Source organism: Pristis pectinata, chromosome 2 (genome assembly GCF_009764475.1).
Source record: "Pristis pectinata isolate sPriPec2 chromosome 2, sPriPec2.1.pri, whole genome shotgun sequence".
In the NCBI taxonomy this organism is placed as follows: Eukaryota; Metazoa; Chordata; class Chondrichthyes; order Rhinopristiformes; family Pristidae; genus Pristis; species Pristis pectinata.
The window spans coordinates 107,305,495-107,326,462 of record NC_067406.1 but is presented as its reverse complement, the minus strand read 5'-3'; the positions used below and the strand labels follow the sequence as shown (position 1 = coordinate 107,326,462).

General features: G+C 38.8%; 1 protein-coding gene across 7 annotated transcripts in view; it reads right to left on the bottom strand.

Annotated features, from left to right (window-relative positions):
* rapgef2b (Rap guanine nucleotide exchange factor 2b) overlaps positions 1-20,968 on the bottom strand; it is a 290,810-nt gene that overhangs the window by 81,275 nt on the left and 188,567 nt on the right. For all 7 annotated transcript variants that reach the window (XM_052009267.1, XM_052009270.1, XM_052009268.1 and 4 more), the window contains 2 exons: positions 10,822-10,999; positions 6,503-6,639 (listed from right to left, as the gene is read on the bottom strand). In XM_052009267.1, the coding sequence (XP_051865227.1) occupies positions 6,503-6,639; positions 10,822-10,999 (315 nt within the window). The remainder of the gene's footprint in view (positions 1-6,502; positions 6,640-10,821; positions 11,000-20,968) is intronic.

Here is a 20,968-nt window from a genome sequence, read left to right as displayed (position 1 = left end):
TTAGTGAACCTCTGCAATCCTTTGAGTGAAGGTACTCTCATAATGCTGTTAAGCAGTGGCTTCAAGACTCAGCAACACTGAATGAACCACAACATATTTCCAAGTCAGGATGCTATGCAACTGGCAGGACAACCTGCAGATGCTGAAGTTCCCAAGGGCACATTGCCATAGTCCTTCCTGGTGGTAGAGACTGAAGTTTGGGAGATGCTGTTGGTATAACCTAGGCAAGTGACTGCAGAACTTGCAGCGCATTTTGTAAATGATACAGGCAGTAGCTGCTAATGTGCCAGATGTGGAGGGAATAAATGTTTAGGCTGGTGGGCGGGGTTTAAAATCAAATGAACTGCTTCATCATGGATGCTGTTGAGCTTCTTGCTCATCAGGTAAGTGGAGAATATTTCATCCCTTCCTTGACATGCTTTGCAAATGTTTGGAAGTCTTTAGGGTGTCAGGAGGTGAGTCACTAACTCCAGGATACAGCTTCTGACATGCTCTTCAGCCACAGTATTTATGTGCTGATCTGGTTGAGTTTCTGATCAGTGAGGAACCTTAGGATATTTATTGTGTGAGAATCTTTAATGGCTGCTTATCCTAGTTGGAGTTGGTCATTGCCTGGCGCTCGTGTGCTATCCATGTTACTTCCCACTTTTCAGCCCATGACTGAATGTTGGCTGGCTCTTACTGCTTCATTTGCTGGGGAGTTGAAAATGGAAATAAACAGGCAATCTTCAGTGAACATCCCCACTGCTGAACTTATGATGCAAGGAAGATCTGCCTGGGACATTGCCTTGAGGCGTTCCTGCAGTAATTTCATGGAGCTGGCATGATTGGCTTACAATAATGACAACTCTCTTTTGTGCTATTTATGACTTTAACCACTGGATTATTTTCCAGATACACTGACTTCAGTTTTACCAAGACTCTTGAAAACTGCACTCAGTCAAATTCAACCTTGACATTAAGGGCAGTCAGTCTCACCTCACCTGTGAATGGATCTACAATTCAGTGGTCCTTGTTTCACCCAAACTAGGCACAAGTGAGCAACGGCTTAAGTGTGGAGGTAATAAAAATATGAATGAGGGCTTCAAAATTAGGCGAGGTGAAGCAAAGATATAGTTAAACAATATGATTAAAGTGAAGTAAGCGAGGTTGAGGATGGAGCAGATAACCCATTAGAAGTTCAAGCTCAGAGCTTAATAGGTTGCTAGAGTGCAGATAGTTTAATGATAGGAAGAGAATTTGTATTAAATTAACATACAATGTGGCAGGGTTGAAGGATTAAAAAATGTGATCTTTTCAGTGTTTAATTTTTGAAAATTTCTGACTGTGCAGAAATAGATATCAGATAAATGGCACACCAAATCAGCAGCAGTGGGTTTATCATGAGAGGTGGTTTTGAAGTGGAGTTGGGTGACGTCATGTTATGTGTGGGAACTGTGGACAACATTCTTTATCCAAGATTGTATTCTACATTGTCCGATACACTAATCAAGTGATAAAAGTACATAATGACTCTGCCTCAGATCTATATGCACCCCAAACAGGACTGTGGAAAATAACTAATTCAGATTTTGGAAAATAAGACTGAGAAAAGTACACTTCTCAACTGAATTGTTTTAGAATTCCTTTTTCAGAGAATTGACAGAAGCTGTATAAAAGGTAGAATAATTTTGCAAATACTTTCAGTCACTGTAGAGGACAGGCTCTGTGCTTAGGGCAAACTAGATAATATATCTTTAAATAAATAGTAAGTAAATTAGATTGTCACTTGCCTACAACCAGAGAGGCTGGTCAATTTTCTGATCTCAATATTCTAACCACTCTGAACAATATGGTCAGCAAGACTTTGGCCTGTGCAGGTCCTTCCAACCAGCATCACAAGGTGTGATGATCACATTCTGTCTGCATTTTCTGACAATTACGGAGCTAAATGCCAGCAATCCATGCGGATCCCCTTTGTTTCTCAAAAAAATGATCCACTGAATAACATCTATCCTAAAGCATCATCACATTACCTGTTCAGTATTCAGCCTTGCATAAGCTACTACTACACCCGTTTAAACACTGAGATGGCTAAAGTCCATACTGCAAGTTCCACAAATCCACATCTCACTGCAGCCCAGATATTCTAGGTGAAATAGACTGCTGACAACATCATCCTCAATCACAAAATAAACCTCCAATCCCACAACTATCTCCCAGTGAACAATCCCCACTCCTAACCCCACAAATTCTCCATTCCTGATACTATTTGTTGACTCACTGGAAGCCTTCAGCTTTGCAGGCCCAGAATCTGACATTTATGCCAAGTTCCTTACACTCCGCATTACTATTCTGCTTCCATGCCCTCTTTAAAACTCTTGTCTTTTGACACCCCTCCCAACATCATCCCCTTTGAGTATAATTATGTTCTAATAAGCATTAATGTAGCATATGGTGTACTTCTACATAAATGGTGCATCAGATTTGCAAGTTTGTGCAGTGAAATTGGATTTCTGTGTACTACACAGGACAGTTAACTGCAGCTTGGGTTACTTTTATTTAATAGAAGTGGTTATACCATTTTACAGTGCTTCCTTAATGAATTTTTCCATATTTTTTAATAGAATTAACTGCATAGCTTTGAAGTTGTCCAGCTTTGCCGCAGGACTGAAAATAATAATATTATGGGAATGAGACAGAAAATTGAAATTTATAGGCTATCAACTTAAAATTTGTAATTAGAAAAGTACCTGGGGTTATAATGGGGAATTCAAAGTCACTCATTTAAAAAGCATAAAGGTCATGAGCATCAATTAGCTTGTGTCATACCTGACTAATCTGAGGCAAATGGAAATATAGTGAAAGGATGATGGCAATCTAATAGATGTAAATGACATTAATTGAAACAAAAAAAATCAAGAAAAAGTTTAAAAATGGCTTTGACAAGCACTCATGGCAATTCTGTAAGTTGCAAGGAAAATTGTTTGAGCTACAGAAACCAGATGGTGACAATAAGTGAAAAGTTCTCCAAGGACAATGACCAGCAAAGAACTGTGAGGATTTAATCTGAATGCCTTCTGCCTTCTTATTTTGTTCTACAAATGTATAATTATGTTTTGTTTTCACATTTTATGATTTTGTTAATGATGCTTAGTTATTTTTAGCAAACTGGGAATCTGCATCTCTGAAGATCCTTTGTACCACTACCTTATTTTAGCTCTTAATTTCCAAGGGAAAAATAGTCTCTCTATGCCCTTTACCAAAATACATCATCTCATTTTTAAACTATATTTTAATGAAATTTGTATCATCATCTTTTTCTCCTCCTTAGGCAATCCCTTAGAATTGAGAACGACTTGTTTCCTCTCCATTTCTGTGGGCTCTGAGGTGACTAATGGTTCCAATATGGGACCTGCAACCTCTTCTGCAGATGAGGCAGGAGATTCCTGGCACGGTGGGGGTTGGGTAGTATACGAGATGCTGCTTATACTGGGCTTTTGTGTACTTATGTCACATGGACTTGAGGCTCTCAGTGCCATCCCAAATGCACCCTCTCCACTTTAGGGCCAATTTCTTATGTTCTTTTTTCTATTAATCTACTTCTCCAATCTAAGTTGCCTTTCAATTCTGCTAATTTGCCTTTCAGTTACAAGCACATTGCTTTCTCAGATTTATAAAATGCTACTATGAAATTTTTCCCACACCGCTCATATCCCATGGGCTCCAGTTTATCTATGTCCCAGTTATTGACCTTGTACTTTCCTGATACTCTAAGCATTGCAAGTTCCTGAAATTTCATTTTTGGCCTCTTTTTCGAACTCTTCACTCTCATACTCTACTTTTTCTAGTGTTTTCCACTGAGTCTCATCCTTTACAAACAATCTGCTCTGGAGCTCTTTTTCCAGCACTCTGTTGTTATCCCTTTCTTACACAGTCTTCACCTTTTTCTTATTGCCTATTCTTGTCTTTACCAACAGTAAAACTGTGGCCTCATCATTTACTAACTCTACACTTTGCCTTGAACTTTACTTACTTTTTCCATTCCGAATGTTGTCCTTTTCCAATTACCTGAACTCAGATTCATCCTTAAGTAACTCCCCACACTGGCCTCAACCTCTTGTAGTGCTCCAGTCCGTCACGTACATAATTGTTGCTCCATTCCTGACAGTACATTTTGCATACACTCCATTCATTAGCTCTCCACTCTCAGTCCTGATGCAGGGTTTCAACCCAAAATGTCGACAATTCCTTTCCTCTCACAAATGGTGCTCAACCTACTGAGTTCTTCCAGCAGGTTGTTTGTTGCTCCAGATTCCAGCATTTGTAGTCTCTCTGCGACTCTTCTGTGGGTTCTGAGGTGGCTAATGAGGCCAATGTGGGAACCTTATTCATAGATGTAGCAGGAGACGGCCAACCAGGCGGGTAGGTAGGTAGGTAGTTTGGAAGGTGGTGTGCTCCTTCCATCTCTTATGAAGAATCGTCAAGTGCTCAAGATGCATGGACTTTAGGTTTCCAATACCATCCCAAATGCTCCTTCTTTATTTTGAGTGATCACGGGCAAGTGATTCCCAGAATTGATAGGAATGTTGCACTTCTTCAAGGAAGCTTCAGTGCAACCTCCTTAGTCTTCAGGAGTCTGGTGTCAGTATCTGAATGACGTGTCCTGCCCAAACAAAGTCGATTGAGTGTAATTAGAGCCTCAATGCTGGGGGTGTTGCCCTGGGAGTGAATGTTGATGCTGTTTTGCTTACTGTCCAACCATTTGAGGATTTTGCAGAGGTAGCATTGTTGGTATTTTTTGAATGCCTTGAGATGCCTGTTGCAAGTAGTCCTGGTCTCAGAAGCATATAGGAGGGTAGGGATCACCCAATGCCCCTTAGACCATGAGTATTGAGCATGGTCTGAGGTCTTGATCTTCAAATTGCCATTTCCTCAATTGACCAAAAGGCTGTACTGATGCATTCAAGGTGGTGATATTTCAAATGCTCCACGTTTTCCTTCGTCCCCTTCCAATGCTCCGCCTTCACCCTTGTCCTTTTATAACCCCACACTTAACCTTGTTCTTTTCTAAGTGTTCATTCTTTTACACATTTTTGCACAAGTCCTTGTTTTCAGACTCTGCCTTTTCTAACACACCACTCTCAGCCTTGTCCTTTTCTTGCTGTCCACTCGACCCCACCTTTTACTAATATTCTGTTTCTGGCCTCGCTTTTTTCTAAAGCTGTGTTGGCAGCGGACTCCTTTAATAAAGGCCTGCTTTTAGCTTCATCCTTTTTTTTAATGCTTCACTCTTGGCTATGAACTTTTCTAACTCTCCGTAATAGATCTCAGCTTTTTTAATGCTCGAATCCTGGCCTCAGTCTTTTCTAAATGCCTTCTCTGGACTGTACCTCTTCCCAACTTTTCACTCTCAATTTCATTGTTACCTAACTCTCCACATTCGGCCTTCTATTTTACCAGCACCCTGATCTCACTCTTGTCCTTTCCAGTATCCTAATCCTACCATTGTCCTGTTCTAACTCCCCACAATAAAATTCCAGTCCCATCATTGTACATTTCCAATGCCCCACTCATGGACTTGTCCTTTGCTAACAGTCCACATTTTACTTCATTCTTTTTCAACACACATCCCATTCTAGCACTGTTCCAGTGCTCCACTCTTGACACCGTCCCATTCTAACTCTCTGTTCACAGCATTGTTTATTTAATACTCTATACTTGTTTCATTTTTTGACAACTATCCTTATGCAGCCTTATCCACTATTAGGATTCCTCTCTTAACCTTGCCCTATTGTAAGTATTTGTCCTTTGGTTTGTCCTTTTCTAAACACTCCTTACCATCTGTCTCTCTGTGCTCAATTTTGTCCTTTTCAGACTTTCAACTCTCAGTGTCAACCTCTTCTAACCCTCCACTCTAATCTTCATTCATTTTTAAAAATCTTTGTTCTTTATTATCACCAGACTCCGGGCCTTGTGCTTTTCCAACTCTCCAGTGTTGGTATCATCCTCTCCTGAATCCCTACTCCTTGCCCTATCGTGTTCTAACACTCTAGACTCAGCTTTGCCCCTTTCTGACACTCTGCTCTTGGCCACATCCATTTCTGAAACTCCATTCTCAGCCTCATGCTTCTCTATAATAAAATATTGCACTTAATTCTGAAAATTAAAAGGGAACTAGTCCAAAAATGTGAACTATTCATTTACAACAGTTAATTTCCCAAAATGCTAATTTTCAAAGAATTAACAATCTAATTACAAGTTGTTCATCAAAATCAGCATATCACCATATTTCAAGAGGGTGATTTTTTTTTAAACATTCAAAGGGATCAAGGCAAGAGGAAATTAGAAAAACGAAGTTCAACTTATACTTTTGATTAAACAAGTGACATATGTTTAACTAAAGTAGATTGGATTTTCAGATTTATATTGTGAAAGGAAATATGTAAATGAATTAAAAATAACATTATTACTTTTCTGTTTTTAAAATAAAAATTCAGCAAATTGATTTGAAAATACACACCTCTTCACCATCATTGAGTACTATGGTGCCCGCCCGCTCTACCACTGCAAACACCATCACAGCACAAAGCTCTCTTCTGACTGACATTGTCATGTTGGCAAAAGCTGGGAGCTGATGCATGAATTCCAATAATTGTTCTGCATGAAAAAAACAAAAACACCAATTTATACTTCTGGAAAAAAAAGAGGACTCAGCAGCTAATTGGACTAATGAACTCTTACAATCCCTTCAAATTCAGCTCATACATTGTCCTCACATAAAAGAATCAGTTTTATGTAGAATACTAAAATGTTTTGACTTGCATATTGCTTGTTTGAATCAGTAGGATCATTATATTTCTTCAACAACATTTCTGAAAGTCAGATAATGGCAATTGTGTGTTTTTTTTTAAGTTATGTTAGTTGCAACAGCCTGAGAATGGTACTGACTGGAGTACAGTAAGACAAAAGAACATCACTCCTGAGGACACTGTCCACTAATTTCAATGGACTGATAGGATGACAGTATTAACTCAAGAATCTTAATGGGATAAATTTTGCTCATCTGCCAACCTCTCCACCTTCCCCAAGAATTTCTCCCATGTAACCCCCCCACCCCACCCACCTATACTTACCTAGTCTGGATGCAGAGGATTAATTCTGCTGGTCCAAAACATCTAGGATTTCAATAGCCCTCACTAGCAGCAGTGCTTCTAGGTTCACAGTGAGGAAACCCTATCTCCAAAATGCCCCTACAAGTTTTGACAGTAGGCAAAGCCCCACCCTCAGCTTTGCCAGTTCTAAAAGTGACAAGGGATTTTTAATAGTTATTACCAAAATTTGAAATTAAGATACAAATATAAAATATTAAGTAACACCTAAAGCTTACCAATGAAAAACATGAAACCAAAAGTACACTAATTATAAAGCAGTGTACCTTCTCCTTATAATCCTCATTGAAACAAATTGGGATATAGATCTTGCAGTAAAAGCTAAGAGACCATTCCCCAGTACCATAACAGGATATCTCTGAGAGACTGGATTGTCACTGGAAGCCAAGAGGACTCCAGGAATGCAGCAAACTGACAGATATGGCCTTCCAAATCTGGTGGAAGCTTGTGACTTTTACACATTATATCAGCACTAGTCACAGAGATCTGGCCCAACATATTATGAAAGTATTCATAAAGCAAAGAGCAGCTGATGCTGTAAACTAAAAATGAAAGCAGAGCAGGCTCTAGTACTCAGAGGTCTGGATGTCCTGTTTCTATGGAGAGAGAAATGAATTAGATGTTATAGGGAGATGGCCAGAATTGGCCAGTTCTAAAACAAACAGGAAAGGCTGCCTATTTGAAATGATTGAATTCTATGTTAAGTTCTGAGGACTATATTGTACCAATTCAGATGAGATGTCATCCCTCAAGCTAAGGTTAGACTTCTTTGAGTTTTTATTTATCAGTTTTTATTTAACTACTGAGTTTTTAATTATATACAGTTCATATCAGAATTGGCTGCTTCTGCTGCAATGTCATCTATCCAAAGTGCTAACTCTTATTTCTCTCTCCAGAGACACTGCCTAACCTGCTATTTCCAGAATTTTCTTATATTGGTTCATATTTTCAATACATGTAGTGTTTTACTACTCCAGTTTTTATCTCACGGATCCAGAATTCCATTTTCTACCCTCTCTTTTCATTCATTTCCTTCTATCTGCATTTTCTTCAGACATCTTTGATTTAACAAGTCTTCACTACCTTCTCTCAGCCTGCAATGTGTTGTTTGGTTTCTTTTGGTTCTCACCCTTTCAAAGACATTACGTTTGTTCTCTCCCCTTTCTCCGCAATTTAAAACAAATTTAATTTCTAACTTTTAATGGATATAATAAAATGACGTTGACTTGAAAGCTTAACATTGTTTTGCTCTCCACAGATGCTGCTTGACTTGCTGAGTATTTCCAACAATCACTTATTCTAAAAGCATGTTAATTTTGTGGTGCGTCTTTAGCTTAACAATAGCTTTCCTGCTTCTATGTGAGAATGTGAAATATTCATCCATCATTTCTGACTGCTGCAGGGAATGAAGATCATAGCATTGTTCTAAATCCTGAACTGACATGCAAAATCCAGGCAGCACTGATGATCTTCCAATTAGGTTTCTTTATACTCCGTTACCTACCTACATCCCACATCATCAATATACAATCTATATTTTTAAGCACATATGCACACACACTCTGTGTGGAAATAAGAATATTCAACTAAACTCCTCTATCCAAGGCCCATTTGCAACTATTCAGACTCTCCCACCCCAACCACCATCTGCTGAACCATATGTTAACAAAGTGCTAAATTTTCATTTTAATTATCTTTGCAACTTGTCAATATTACTGCTCAATAAATATTAATACAACTCTTCTTTCAAATCTGAAAACTATTTCCAACGCTCTCCCCTAAGAACATCTTTGTTAGTTCCTATGCTCTAAAATTTCCACATCTTCCTGTTCTACATTCGTGCCAGGATGAACAGCTTCCATCTAATCAGTGCATTTTTTATCTTGAGGCCTCACTTTCTACAATGTCTCAATTATTTTGCTAATGACAATGTGTTATGACTCGAGATAATATTTTTGTAAATTAGTCCCTTGAGTGCTGCAATACACCTTGGCTTCTGTCAATACTGCTTTCTAATTTACTTCATATCTTTCTGTGAAATAGCTTGTTTAATACTGCATACCAGACTTCAGAGATGCTCTCATCACTGATCATACTATACTGTTCAAGAACTATAGCATATTATCTGCCTAATTAGCCAGATGTCTCACACTGCCAAAGAGGAATGTCTCTTCTTGGAGACCCTTTAAAAATAGAAACAACATGCAAGTTCTACTTGAGTTCATGGAGACAGTGATAAAGAAAGATTAAGATTCAGAGGTATGAGGTTAACTTGGTTAGACTTGTGAAAGGCAAAACATTAAGACATGAAACTTAGCATTTAGAGTTAACTAATCATAATTAGCAATCTCCACTTTAGAATTGACAAAGGTATTGTAATACAAATCATGATATACACTAACTCATTTTTATTAGATTTAACCCAGTTAAGTAAGAGTTACTGGAATATATTCCAGTTCTGTTAATCAATTACTAGTTTTACTGGAATTAATGCACCGTCCAGGAGAAAATAAAATTGTATCACGAAAATCCTTGACAGGAAACTATTAAAATTGATGCACACATTTCACACCACACATTTTGCTTCTACCGAAACTTGAACTGAAATTGTATCTACCGTGGGATAGTTTTAGGATAATTTATTTCAAATTTGTTTGCTGTGTACTTGATGGTATGAGAATATGCATTTCACAAAGTGCATGCTGGGACAATGCATGTGTGGCAATAAGTGAAAACAGAAACAGGACTGACTTCAATCTTTCCATTTTAAAACATTTTCAATTCACTGTCAAGCACTTCATGAATGTTAATCACAAACTTCATAAATTGTTCCGAAATAGCTATGGGTGAAGTTGAAATAGACCAGAGTCACAGTGGCTTTACCACTCAATGAAGAAAAGCAATCAGCAAAGTGAGTAGGATAATGAACTACTAAGCCAGAAGAGAAGAACATGTCAAAGCTTACATTGTAAAAATGTACAATGCTCTGATAAATGTGTCCATTTTGGGTGATGGGGTAAATAGAGAAACATTCATGTATTGCAGATAAAGCCATTAACAGCCACAAAACTGATTCCTGAAGTTAAAGGTTTGAATTATGAAGAAAGATTGAAGAAATGTGGGTCTTTCAGTCTTCAAAAGGAAGCATTTAGGCGCTTATTTAATAAAGTGAACAATATGGAAAAAGTAATTATAGAAAACTTTTGATGCAAATTGTGTGAGACAATGGGGTGTGATTCAAACTAGTCAAATACAGGAAATCTTCCCTTCAAACAATAAATATTTTATTGTGATTCTCCATTGACCTTGATACTGCAAGCCAAATGACATCTTTGCATTTGTACCTCAATGAGGCATCAACTTTTTAGGGAAGGGAATATCAGGAAACAAAAATATTAAATCTACAAAATATTTGAATCCACTTTAAAAGGTCTAATGATATGAAAAAAAAGTCCTGATGTCATGAGGTAAATGCAAGAACGTGGAATTCCTTCACAATTAATTCCTGCCATCTTCTTGGTAGATCAAGCAGACATTAATGGACGGAAAGGCAGAAATGTTGCAATTCCACAAACATAGCTTCACATTTCAGTCCTAAATATCTTGCAAAATTAATATTTTTTCTCAAATTTACATCTTATTGTCTATTGTCAATTTCACACCAACTCACCAATATCATCATCTGTCCTATCTATAGGATCTTTCTCCAAGCAATCTCTCACAATGTCCCGGCTCATCAATGGATCCGATGCTCTCTCAATATCTTCCTCGTCGTCATCATCTTCAGAATCTACTGCAGTCTCTGGCAGACCACTTAAATCCATTTCCCCAACCTCACTCTCTGTGGCCTTTGAAATAAAAAAGTTACGACATTGATTACCAATGCTACATTTTGACATGTTGTTAAAGATGGCTGCCAAATTTTTTAAACCCCACACCTTGTTCTTTTTCTACACCTTGAAGCAATTACATGTATTCCCTTTTTAAAGACCTCAAATGTTTTTGCAACAATGATCTCCTTTGGCATTGTTTCGGAAGGAATCAATGTTTGATGTTTTGCCTTGGTTCACATCTAAATCATTTTTTGTTTAAATTTAAAATTCTTCTTGTTCTGAATTCAGCCACTAAACCATCAGTTGCCCTATTTGCTTATTAATTTTCCTTTAAAATACTAAGATTGAATTGGCATTCGCTGTGCTATCTCCAAGCAATTTAACCTGTTTACCTTGTTTCTGCAGTTACTTTGCTTCGATAGTTATTGCTATAATTAATCATTAGAAATTTTGCGTGGTGTAAAGTTGCAAATGTTCCTGATCAGAAACAAAATAACCTACTGCCTAAAATTATACTGGGCTACAAATACGTTCTTAGATATAATTTGGCATTTTATATGATATTTTTGTTTTGGTAGAAGGGTGAATAAACCTACTAGCCTCTCAGTTGAATGTATGATCAGACATACAGAGTATTTGACATATTCTTGAAGTAACTTTGTTATTTTATATTTGGGTAAGAAGAAATTATGCAAGACAAAGACTTTACCAAATAATGCCTAAACAACAAAATTAAGCAGCATACAAAGGAGGACCAGAGAAGATGGGGCCAAATATTTTAACAAGAAGAAACAAAGCTATCCTTATTGTCACATGACTGAAAGCAACAGATGCCTTAACTTCAGACTGAACTCCACGGACAGCTGATAGAATGTCCTTCTCAAATATGAGGCCTTGGGCATAGTTGAGGGGTAGGTCAAAGCTGTGGACTAATTACATTCAACAAGCCATTATGACTTTTTCACTGTGACATGACATAAAATTAGTTATATCTAATATTAATTCAATATCACTTAATTCAAACCAAGTTAATTTTAATTCTTTGTAAGCTCATAATGTTAAGTGCATCTTCATTTAAATTAATCTACTAGATTTTTTCTAAACAAGAATACTTAGGTACTATAACTGTGACATATCTGCAACTGTATTTTTGATATACAACACAATACGCAGAATACTCTTCCAAATGAAGATCAAAAGCAGTTGACTAATATCTTTGCATCAAAAACAATCAACGACAGTGGGTTGAACCTAAGGTGCTGAGTGGACAAACTATTCCAACTTCCTTCTGCAATTCCTAACATCATAGAAGCCATTCTTCAGTTCCATTCACTCCACAAAAGACGTTAACAGTACTAGATACAGCAAAATCAATGGAATAGACAAAGCACAGCTATGGTACTGAAGATTACACTCCAGAGTTAGCAGCACCTCCATCCCAGCTATTCACTAATTATAACACTAGCAGCTACAGAACAATGTAGAAAATTGTCCAGGTATATTCTGTGCACAAGAAACTATACCTAAATTTCAATATAGCTTATTAACACCAATTCAGTCCACTTGCATTTGTCACAAAGTGATGGAAGATATCGACAATCCAAAAAGCAGCAATATGTCAGTAACTATGTGCCCACTGATGACCATTTTAAATGTTGACAGGACCACTTGGCTCCAAACCTCATCATAGCTTTGGTCCAAACATGGTGAATTCCAAAGGACAAGTATGAGTAACCGTCCTTGACACCAAGGCAGAATTTGACTGAGTATAGCAACGTGGAGCCCCTAAAAACACTGAAGTCAACAGTCACCAAGGTACAACTCCAATCGTGGAGTCAAAAGAAGATGGTTATAATTGTTAGCGATCAAAAGCTCTGTCCCAGGTCTCACTGGAAATGTTCCTCATATTTATGTCCTAGTACAGACCATCTTCATTTTATTGTACAAAAAAAGGTCATTCAGCACATTAGGTTCATGCTTGTTCCCAGAGGGACAATCCCATTAGTACCATCCCCCTCACCTTATTTTCCTTATCCCTGCAACTTTTTCACTCTCACACATGCCAAATAACTCCCCTTTGATTCATTTTTGCCATTAATCTATATTAAGGGATGATTTACAGTAGTCAATTAACCCAATATTTGGAGCATTGAAGGAAACCCAAGCACCTGGAGAAAATAACAAGTAAACTCCACAGTCACTTCCTGAGGTCAGGATCAAACCCAGGTTCCTGGATCTGTGAAACTTCAGCACTAATTGCTGCACTCTGCTGCCCATATTTTATAAATCTTTTAAAAAAATCCACTTTAGCTATCACTAACATTGATGGATGAATTCCAGTGTTGCTACTGATGACTGTGAATTGAGGTAGGGTATTAAACTTATTAAAACTCTTATTTCACTTGTTTTCTACACCTAACATTCTATATTATGCTTCAAAAGCACAAATCATCACAGGAATTAAGTGTTCAACCTTAACAGGCATTCCAGGATTTTGAATTAAATTGAAATGTACTCAAAATCTCAGTGATTCCCTTTCAAACAGTTATCAGCCAGCACCAATCAGCCCATTAGGTTTGTGATTTATGTGCAACGATATGCAAGTCCTCGTGAACACCATTTACCAGTCTCTCACCACTTTCTTTCCTACTAAAACAGATAAATTCATTTTTTTCTACATTATATCCCATCTGTCAGTTGTTGCTCACTCTGTTAACTTGCCTATATCTCCTTGCAGCCTCTTCTTATCCCCCTTACAGCTCACTTTCTCCCTAGCTTTGTATCATCAGCATTCTTAGATACAATACACTCAATTCCTCATTTGTCATTAACAACGATTACAACCAGACAACCAAGACCCAATCTTTGCAGTAATCTGTCAACTACAGCCTGCAAAACAAAAAAGAATGAAACTATCCAATTTTCTTGCTGTAAACTAATCCTCAATCTATATTAATATCCTTATGTCATAACTCCTGATTTTGAGTAATAACCTCGAGGGCAGAATCTTATCAAATGTGCTTTGAAAATTTCCAAACACTATGTCTACTAGCTCCTCGTTATTACCCTGCCAGACATTGCCTCAAAATAAAGATTTGTCAAATAAGATTTTGTTCTCATCAATCAATGTCAATTCTGCCCAATTCTATTATGGTTTCTTTATGTTCCCTGCTCTATATCACTAATAATAAATTCTAGCATTTTCTTTACTAGTTGTCAAGCACATTAACTAAATATCCCAGTTTTTTCTCCTTCCTTTCTTCAACAGCTAGGTTTGCTTCTTCCTGTAGAAGGACCATTCAAAATTCAAGAGGATTCGGAAAGGTGAGAAATAATGTGTATGACGTTACCATAAAAACCTAGTACATACACCATTAGGTCCATGACATGAGTTGGCTTTGTCATGTTCAATTTGTCAGCTCTATTTAAAACTAATTTCCTCACGACAACCTGTATTTCTCCACTTTTGATTCTTCCACCATAAAAACTGAGTGTTTATTGACACTGATATTTATTCTCGATTACAATTTTCTGTGTCTGTGTATGCATGTGCATGCGCGTGTGTGTGTGCGCGCGCACATGCGAGCCTGTGTAAGGGACCCATATTTACTTCAGCTGGTCTCATTCTTTATGCTAACCCATAACAGCTCTGAGAGAGTGTTTTCAGATCTTTTGTTACTTTCCTTCAGTGATACATGGTCATATTTTGCTGATTCCTAAAATTTTCCCCATCTTTGAGTTTTAGTTCCCTTTTAAGCTGTATTTCAAGCCCTTTCCTTTAACCAAATACCATGTTAATTTTCTCATTAGTCAAGGCCTTTTCTTGTGCATTTGTTTAATTCCCAACAAATATGCACTTTAACCAAAATTGTCCCTATTTACCATCCACCATATCTTTTAAACAAGTTTCCAAATCCACCTAGTCAACCAGTCGTTCATATCAGCCTTCAACATGGTGATGTTGAAACATCACCAAGCATCAACCCCTCCCTCCACTCCCATCATTAACATCCTGGAAGTTACCACCAATGAAAGCAGAATTGAACTTGCCTCATCATTAAGGCCACTACTCCAAGGTACTATCTGGTTATTCACAAGTAGTTATTGACTTCTCAAAGCCTCCTCAGTACCCACTCATCAGGCATTTAACAGAATAATTACCATTCAGCTGGCTGGGTGCAGCTGCAACAGAACTCAGAAGTGAACAGTTTGATTTGTTGACACACCTGCCTGCCAAAGAATGCACAGCAACAATTCATCAACATTATTTCAATATTCTTATCCAGTCAACCACTTCACTAAATAATTAGAATCAACATTTGAGTACTTCCCTCCCAGTCATTTCTAAGAACATGAACAGCATATCATCTGGAAATGATCACGCAAGTCTCTTCAAGCCACATCAACCTGAGTCCAGTAGATACTTCCAGTTTTAGCCAAGTACTATATATCCAACTGCCTACATACAATATTCTAAAAGCCTAACTCCTATACCTTCCTGAAAGGTTTGTTTTTCCACAGACAAAATGGAATATAAACAAGAATTGATATGGTATAAAATGCACACTTGACGAAACCTGTGCTGTATTCTGTTGTTCAAGGACTGGTTACAAGCAGCACATGTATCCAACATAGGAACATGTGTTATTAGAGGGTTGATACCTGATTCGGCAATATCTAAAGGCTTTGGAATCCCTAAAGATCCTTCCCTCAACCAGTCATCTCCCCTGCTTCCCACCCTCCCAATCAGCTGCCAAACCCTCTACAATGTGCTCTGGATTGGTGGAAGATCATCGTCTTTGTGTCAAATTCCACATGCAAATCAGTTTTACACACAACCAACAGAACAACATTTGTGGTAGAATATCAGAACCTTGGGGTTTCCCACCAAAGTAGTAGAAGGCCCCTGTGCATTGTCTCATCTCTTAACAGACATTGAAAAATCTAGAGTTTCTTTTAATCTAAATCCATCCAAATAAATTAATAGTAATGGTACAATCTTCCCAAGTATAAGAATCAGTATACAAAAAAATCATAATTTTATCTGCATATTTGTGCACTGAATACCCAAGGCGATGTGAATGGCTGAAATGTTTCACAGCATGGCATGCCAAATATCTGCCTAGAGTGGGCAATTGGCAAGGTGAAGTATAAAATTTCACGAACATACAGTATTGCTAAAGGAGGCTCATTTGATGGCAGTTGATAATGATGCCCACACTGTTAGATTATAAACTGAGTTGAGCTGTCACAATATGGTACAGAGAAAGAAAACTGTTGTTTCACACTTCTGCAGCTTTTCTGAAATTGGGAGATGCATCATTTCTGTAATAATGAAGCCAGGGCTCTGAATTGTCCCGTATTTACTTTAGCCCGGATTTTGTAGTCAGCAGTACTGAACAACAGTGCTGATTTCTGCCCTCTCGGAAAGCAACCCACATAGATCAGGCAAAATCTGCTGCACAGATTTCATCTTTCTCAATCTAGGTTGCCAACAAGCAAAAATAATGAATCAAGCAGGCTGAGTAGTCAGTTACTTTGAGAAATTCTCAAACAGCAATCCAGGTAGTTACTAACTTTAGTTTTCTACGTTGAACTGCTCATTGCATACTCCTGATGTTGTTTTCAATTTTTCATTACATTGGTGAGTACTGAGAGCTTCACTATTACACCCATTTAACCTGTGTGCTTAATTGTGACAACAAGAATAAATGATAGGCTTTTCAATAACGGTAAGATACAGTCATGTGTTTAAGGTTCTCCACACAGTGGAGATATTTGCATCACTGCAAGGAGTTAACCTGAGATGTTCTTGCCTACCAGCAAATAAAAGGGGTTCAAGTCCCTTCAGCATAAGCTTCAATATCAGCTTCTTGCCATCAACTTCACTGGCACATGTGCAGGGTACATTTGACACCTGCAGTTATGTCTTTAGAATATACACCCAATCCTGATATTCACTAACTTACTATCCACGGACCTACATACCTGCCAGTTCAGATATATGTTACTGGGAGTGTTGGTAAATTTAGCATGTTCCTCCGAGCCCTCCCCTGTGGTCTCCATGAGACAGGTTGCATTTGATGTCTTGTGCTGGCAAGTTGTAAAATATCAATTGGCAGCGTGCAGTCAGGATCAGGAACACTGAAGTCTGGAATGTAGGTAGGTTTGTTGCCAGAGCAGGGTCTGGGTCCAGAGTGTGGGCCAGAGCCAGGGTCTGGACAACCTTAAAACTTGTTATTTTATTTTATTTTGTCTAAACTATTTTAGACAAGCTTTATCTTACAAGCTGAAACTTGTATGAATATTGTCATATCATGCAGGGAGTTGACAGCTGTATATCATTGCAGACGTCGCATCATTGGCAGCAGCTTTAGTGGTATCCTTTTTTTAAATTTTAAATACAGTGTGGTAACAGGCCCTTCCAGCCCAACGAGTCCACACCGCCCATTTTAAACCAATATTAACCTACCCGTATATCTTTGGAATGTGGGAGGAAACCGGAGCACCCGGAGGAAACCCGTGCAGACACGGAAGAACGTACAAATTCCTTACGGACAGCGACGGGAATCGAACCCCAATCGCTGGCGCTGTAATAGCGTCGCGCTAACCGCTACGCTACCGTGCCATTCCTATTATCTGCAGGAAATCTGTGCCCCTTTACCCTGCAAATAATGAGGACTTGATTTACCTACTGTATCAAAATTCCTTGAAGTCAAATGGCAACATAAATCCTGGTGTTTAAATAAACGCAGAAGAAATTTAGTAGGATATCTGGGCTTATAAAAATCTTGCCGTGTATAACGAGACAGGGTTAATTAATAATCTCAAACTAAGAAATCTGAGGGAAAATTGGTCACAATATAATGGAATTTTACATTGAATTTGCAGTTTCACACACAAAGTGGAATTTAAATAAAGCCAATTACATTGCTGAGTTGACAAAGGTAGATTAGGAAAGAAGTCTGTCAGTAGATAAAGAAATAATCTGTAATCATCAACATAAAGAAGAACACAGGAATAGGAAGGGTGCAATCACTCCCTTGGGGGTGTACTACAGACCTCTCAATGGCCACCGGGACATTGAGGAATGGATATGCAAACAGATTAGGGAAATGTGTGAAAATTACAGGGTTGTGGTCATGGAAGACTTCAACTTCCCTGGTATAAACTGGTATCTTTTTAGTGCAAGGGAGTTAGATGGGGCAGAATTTGTTAGGTGTATCCAGGAGGGGTTCTTAAATCAATATGTTGACAGTCCAACAAGGAGAGAGGCTATTCTGGACCTGGTGTTGGGTAATGAGCCTGGCCAGGTGACTCACCTATCAGTGGGTGAGCAATTGGGGAACAGTGACCACAGCTCATTAACTTTCAGGATAGCTATAGATAAGGATAGGTATGGGGTGAATTATGAAGGCATAAAGCAGGAACTAGGTAGAATAAACTGGTAACTCCTTTTTGCTGGCAAGTCCACGTCGAGCATGTGGAAAGGATCAAATACATAGGGTACAGGATAGGTATGTCCCAGTTAGAAGGAAGGATGTGAATGGCAAAATAAGGGAACCTTGGATGTCCAGAGAAGTGATGAACTTAGTCAAGAAGAAAAAGGACAAATATGTAGAGCTTCAAAAGTTAGGATCAGACAGAGCACGTGAGGACTATAAAGAAGCTAGAAATGAACTCAAGAAAGGAATTAGGAAAGGCAGGAGGGGCCATGAGAAGTTCTTAGCAAGTAGGATTAAGGCAAATCCAAAGGCATTCTATACCTACATCAGGAATAAGAGGATAACGAGGGAAAGGGTAGGACCACTTAAGGATAAAGAAGGGATTCTAGGTTTGGATGCAGGGGATATGGGTGAGGTTCTGAATGAGTATTTCTCTTCAGTACTTACCCAGGAAAGGGACATGCAGGACACAGAAATTGGAACTGAGGACGGAAATATGTTAGGGCATTAAGAGGTCAAGGAGGAGGTAGTGTTAGGTCTCCTAAACAATATTAAGGTGGATAAGTCCCTGGGGCCCAATGGGATATACCCCAGGTTACAGAGGGAGGCAAGAGAGGAAATTGCTGGGGCCTTGACCAGTATCTGTGTCCTCTTTGACCGCGGGTGGGGTCCCGGAGGACTGGCGAGTGGCTAATGCTGTTCCTCTATTTAAGAAAGGAACAGGGGAAAATCCTGGTAACTATAGACTGATGAGTCTCACGTCAGTTGTAGGGAAATTGCTGGAGAAAATTCTTAGAGATAGGATATACGAGCATCTGGAATCCAATGGCTTGATTAGGGAAACCCAGCATGGCTTTGTGCAGGGCAAGTCATGTCTTACTAACCTGGTTGAATTTCTTGACAAGATGACAAGAGAGAATGATGAAGGCAGAGCTGTGGATGTCATCTATATGGACTTTAGTAAGGCATATGACAAGGTCCCACATAATCAGTTACTCAAGAAAGTTGGGATGCATGGGGTCAGTGGAGAATTGGCTGTGTGGATCCAGAAATGGCTTGCCCAAAGACTGAGGGTGGTGGTTGAAGGGACTTATTCGGGCTGGAGGCCTGTGAGTAGTGGTGCCCCGCAGGGATCTGTGCTGGGACCTCTGCTGTTTGTGATGTACATAAATGACCTAGATGAGTATGTTGATGGATGGGTTACTAAGTTTGCAGACGATACCAAGATTGGTGGAGTTGTGAATAGTGTAGAAGACTGGCAGCGCATACAGCATGATATAGATCAGTTGCAGATGTGAGCAGAGAAATGGCAGATGGAGTTTAACCCTGATAAACGTGAGGTGTTGCACCTTGGTAGGACTAATGTCAAGAGGCAGTAGAGTGTTCCTTTCTTAAATAGAGGCAAGACCCTTGACAGTGTTGAAGAGCAGAGACCTTGGGGTACAAGTCCATGACTCACTGAAAGTGGCTACACAGGTAGACAGGGTGGTTAAGAAGGCTTGTGGAATGCTCGCATTTATCATTAGAGGTATTGAGTACAGGAGTCAAGAATTTATGATGCATCTCCATAGAACTCTGGTTAGGCTACATTTTGAGTATTGCGTGCAGTTCTGGTCACCTCACTATTGGAAGCATGTCAAGGCTTTAGAGAGGGTGCAGTGGAGTTTTACCAGGATGCTGCTTGGATTAGAGGGCATGTGCTATCAGGAGAGGCTGGACAAACTTGGGCTGTTTTCTCTGGAGTGGCAAAGGCTGAGGGGTGATCTGTTGGAAGTGTATAAAATTATGAGAAGCATAGATAGGATAGACAAGCAATATCTTTTTCCCCCATTATTAAGCGATCCAATACCAGAGGGCATGCACTTAAGGTGACGGGGGTAGGTTCAGAACAGACATGAGGGGTACATTTGTTACTGAGTAGTGGATGCCTGGAATGCGTTGCCTGATAGGGTGGTGGAGGCAAATTCTTTGGGGGCTTTTAAGAGGGGCTTGGATGGGCACATAAATGAGAGGAAAATAGGAGGGATTATGGGCATTCTGTAGGTAGGAGGGATTAGCTATGTCGGCACAACATTGTGGGCTGAAGAGCATGTTCTGTCCTGTACTGTTCTATGTTCTATAAATGCCCATCAATGAGAGAGATATAGAATCCATGTGAAAATAATCTATTAATTAAATTAAGAGGTCAATGATAATATCAGATGGAAAAATATCTTATAGTTTCACCAAAAGATTGGAAGAATTTAAGAAGCTGGAAGAGGATGGACAAAATCTTGAAGAGGGAGAAGGCAAAATGAGAGTAAGTTACTAAGTACAGAAGTGATTATTAGAACTTCTTCAAATGTGCAAAATGAAGGTAGTAAAAGTAAATATGGGTCTCTTAGGGACAGAAGAGGAATTGCTTTACTAAAATGGCTGTGAATATTTGGAATTGTCTTCCTCAGAGAACTGTGGATACAGAGATTTGGTATATTTAGGTCTGAGATCAACAGATGTTCTAACATTAAAAAAATTGTGGATTGGACAGGAATATGTGCAT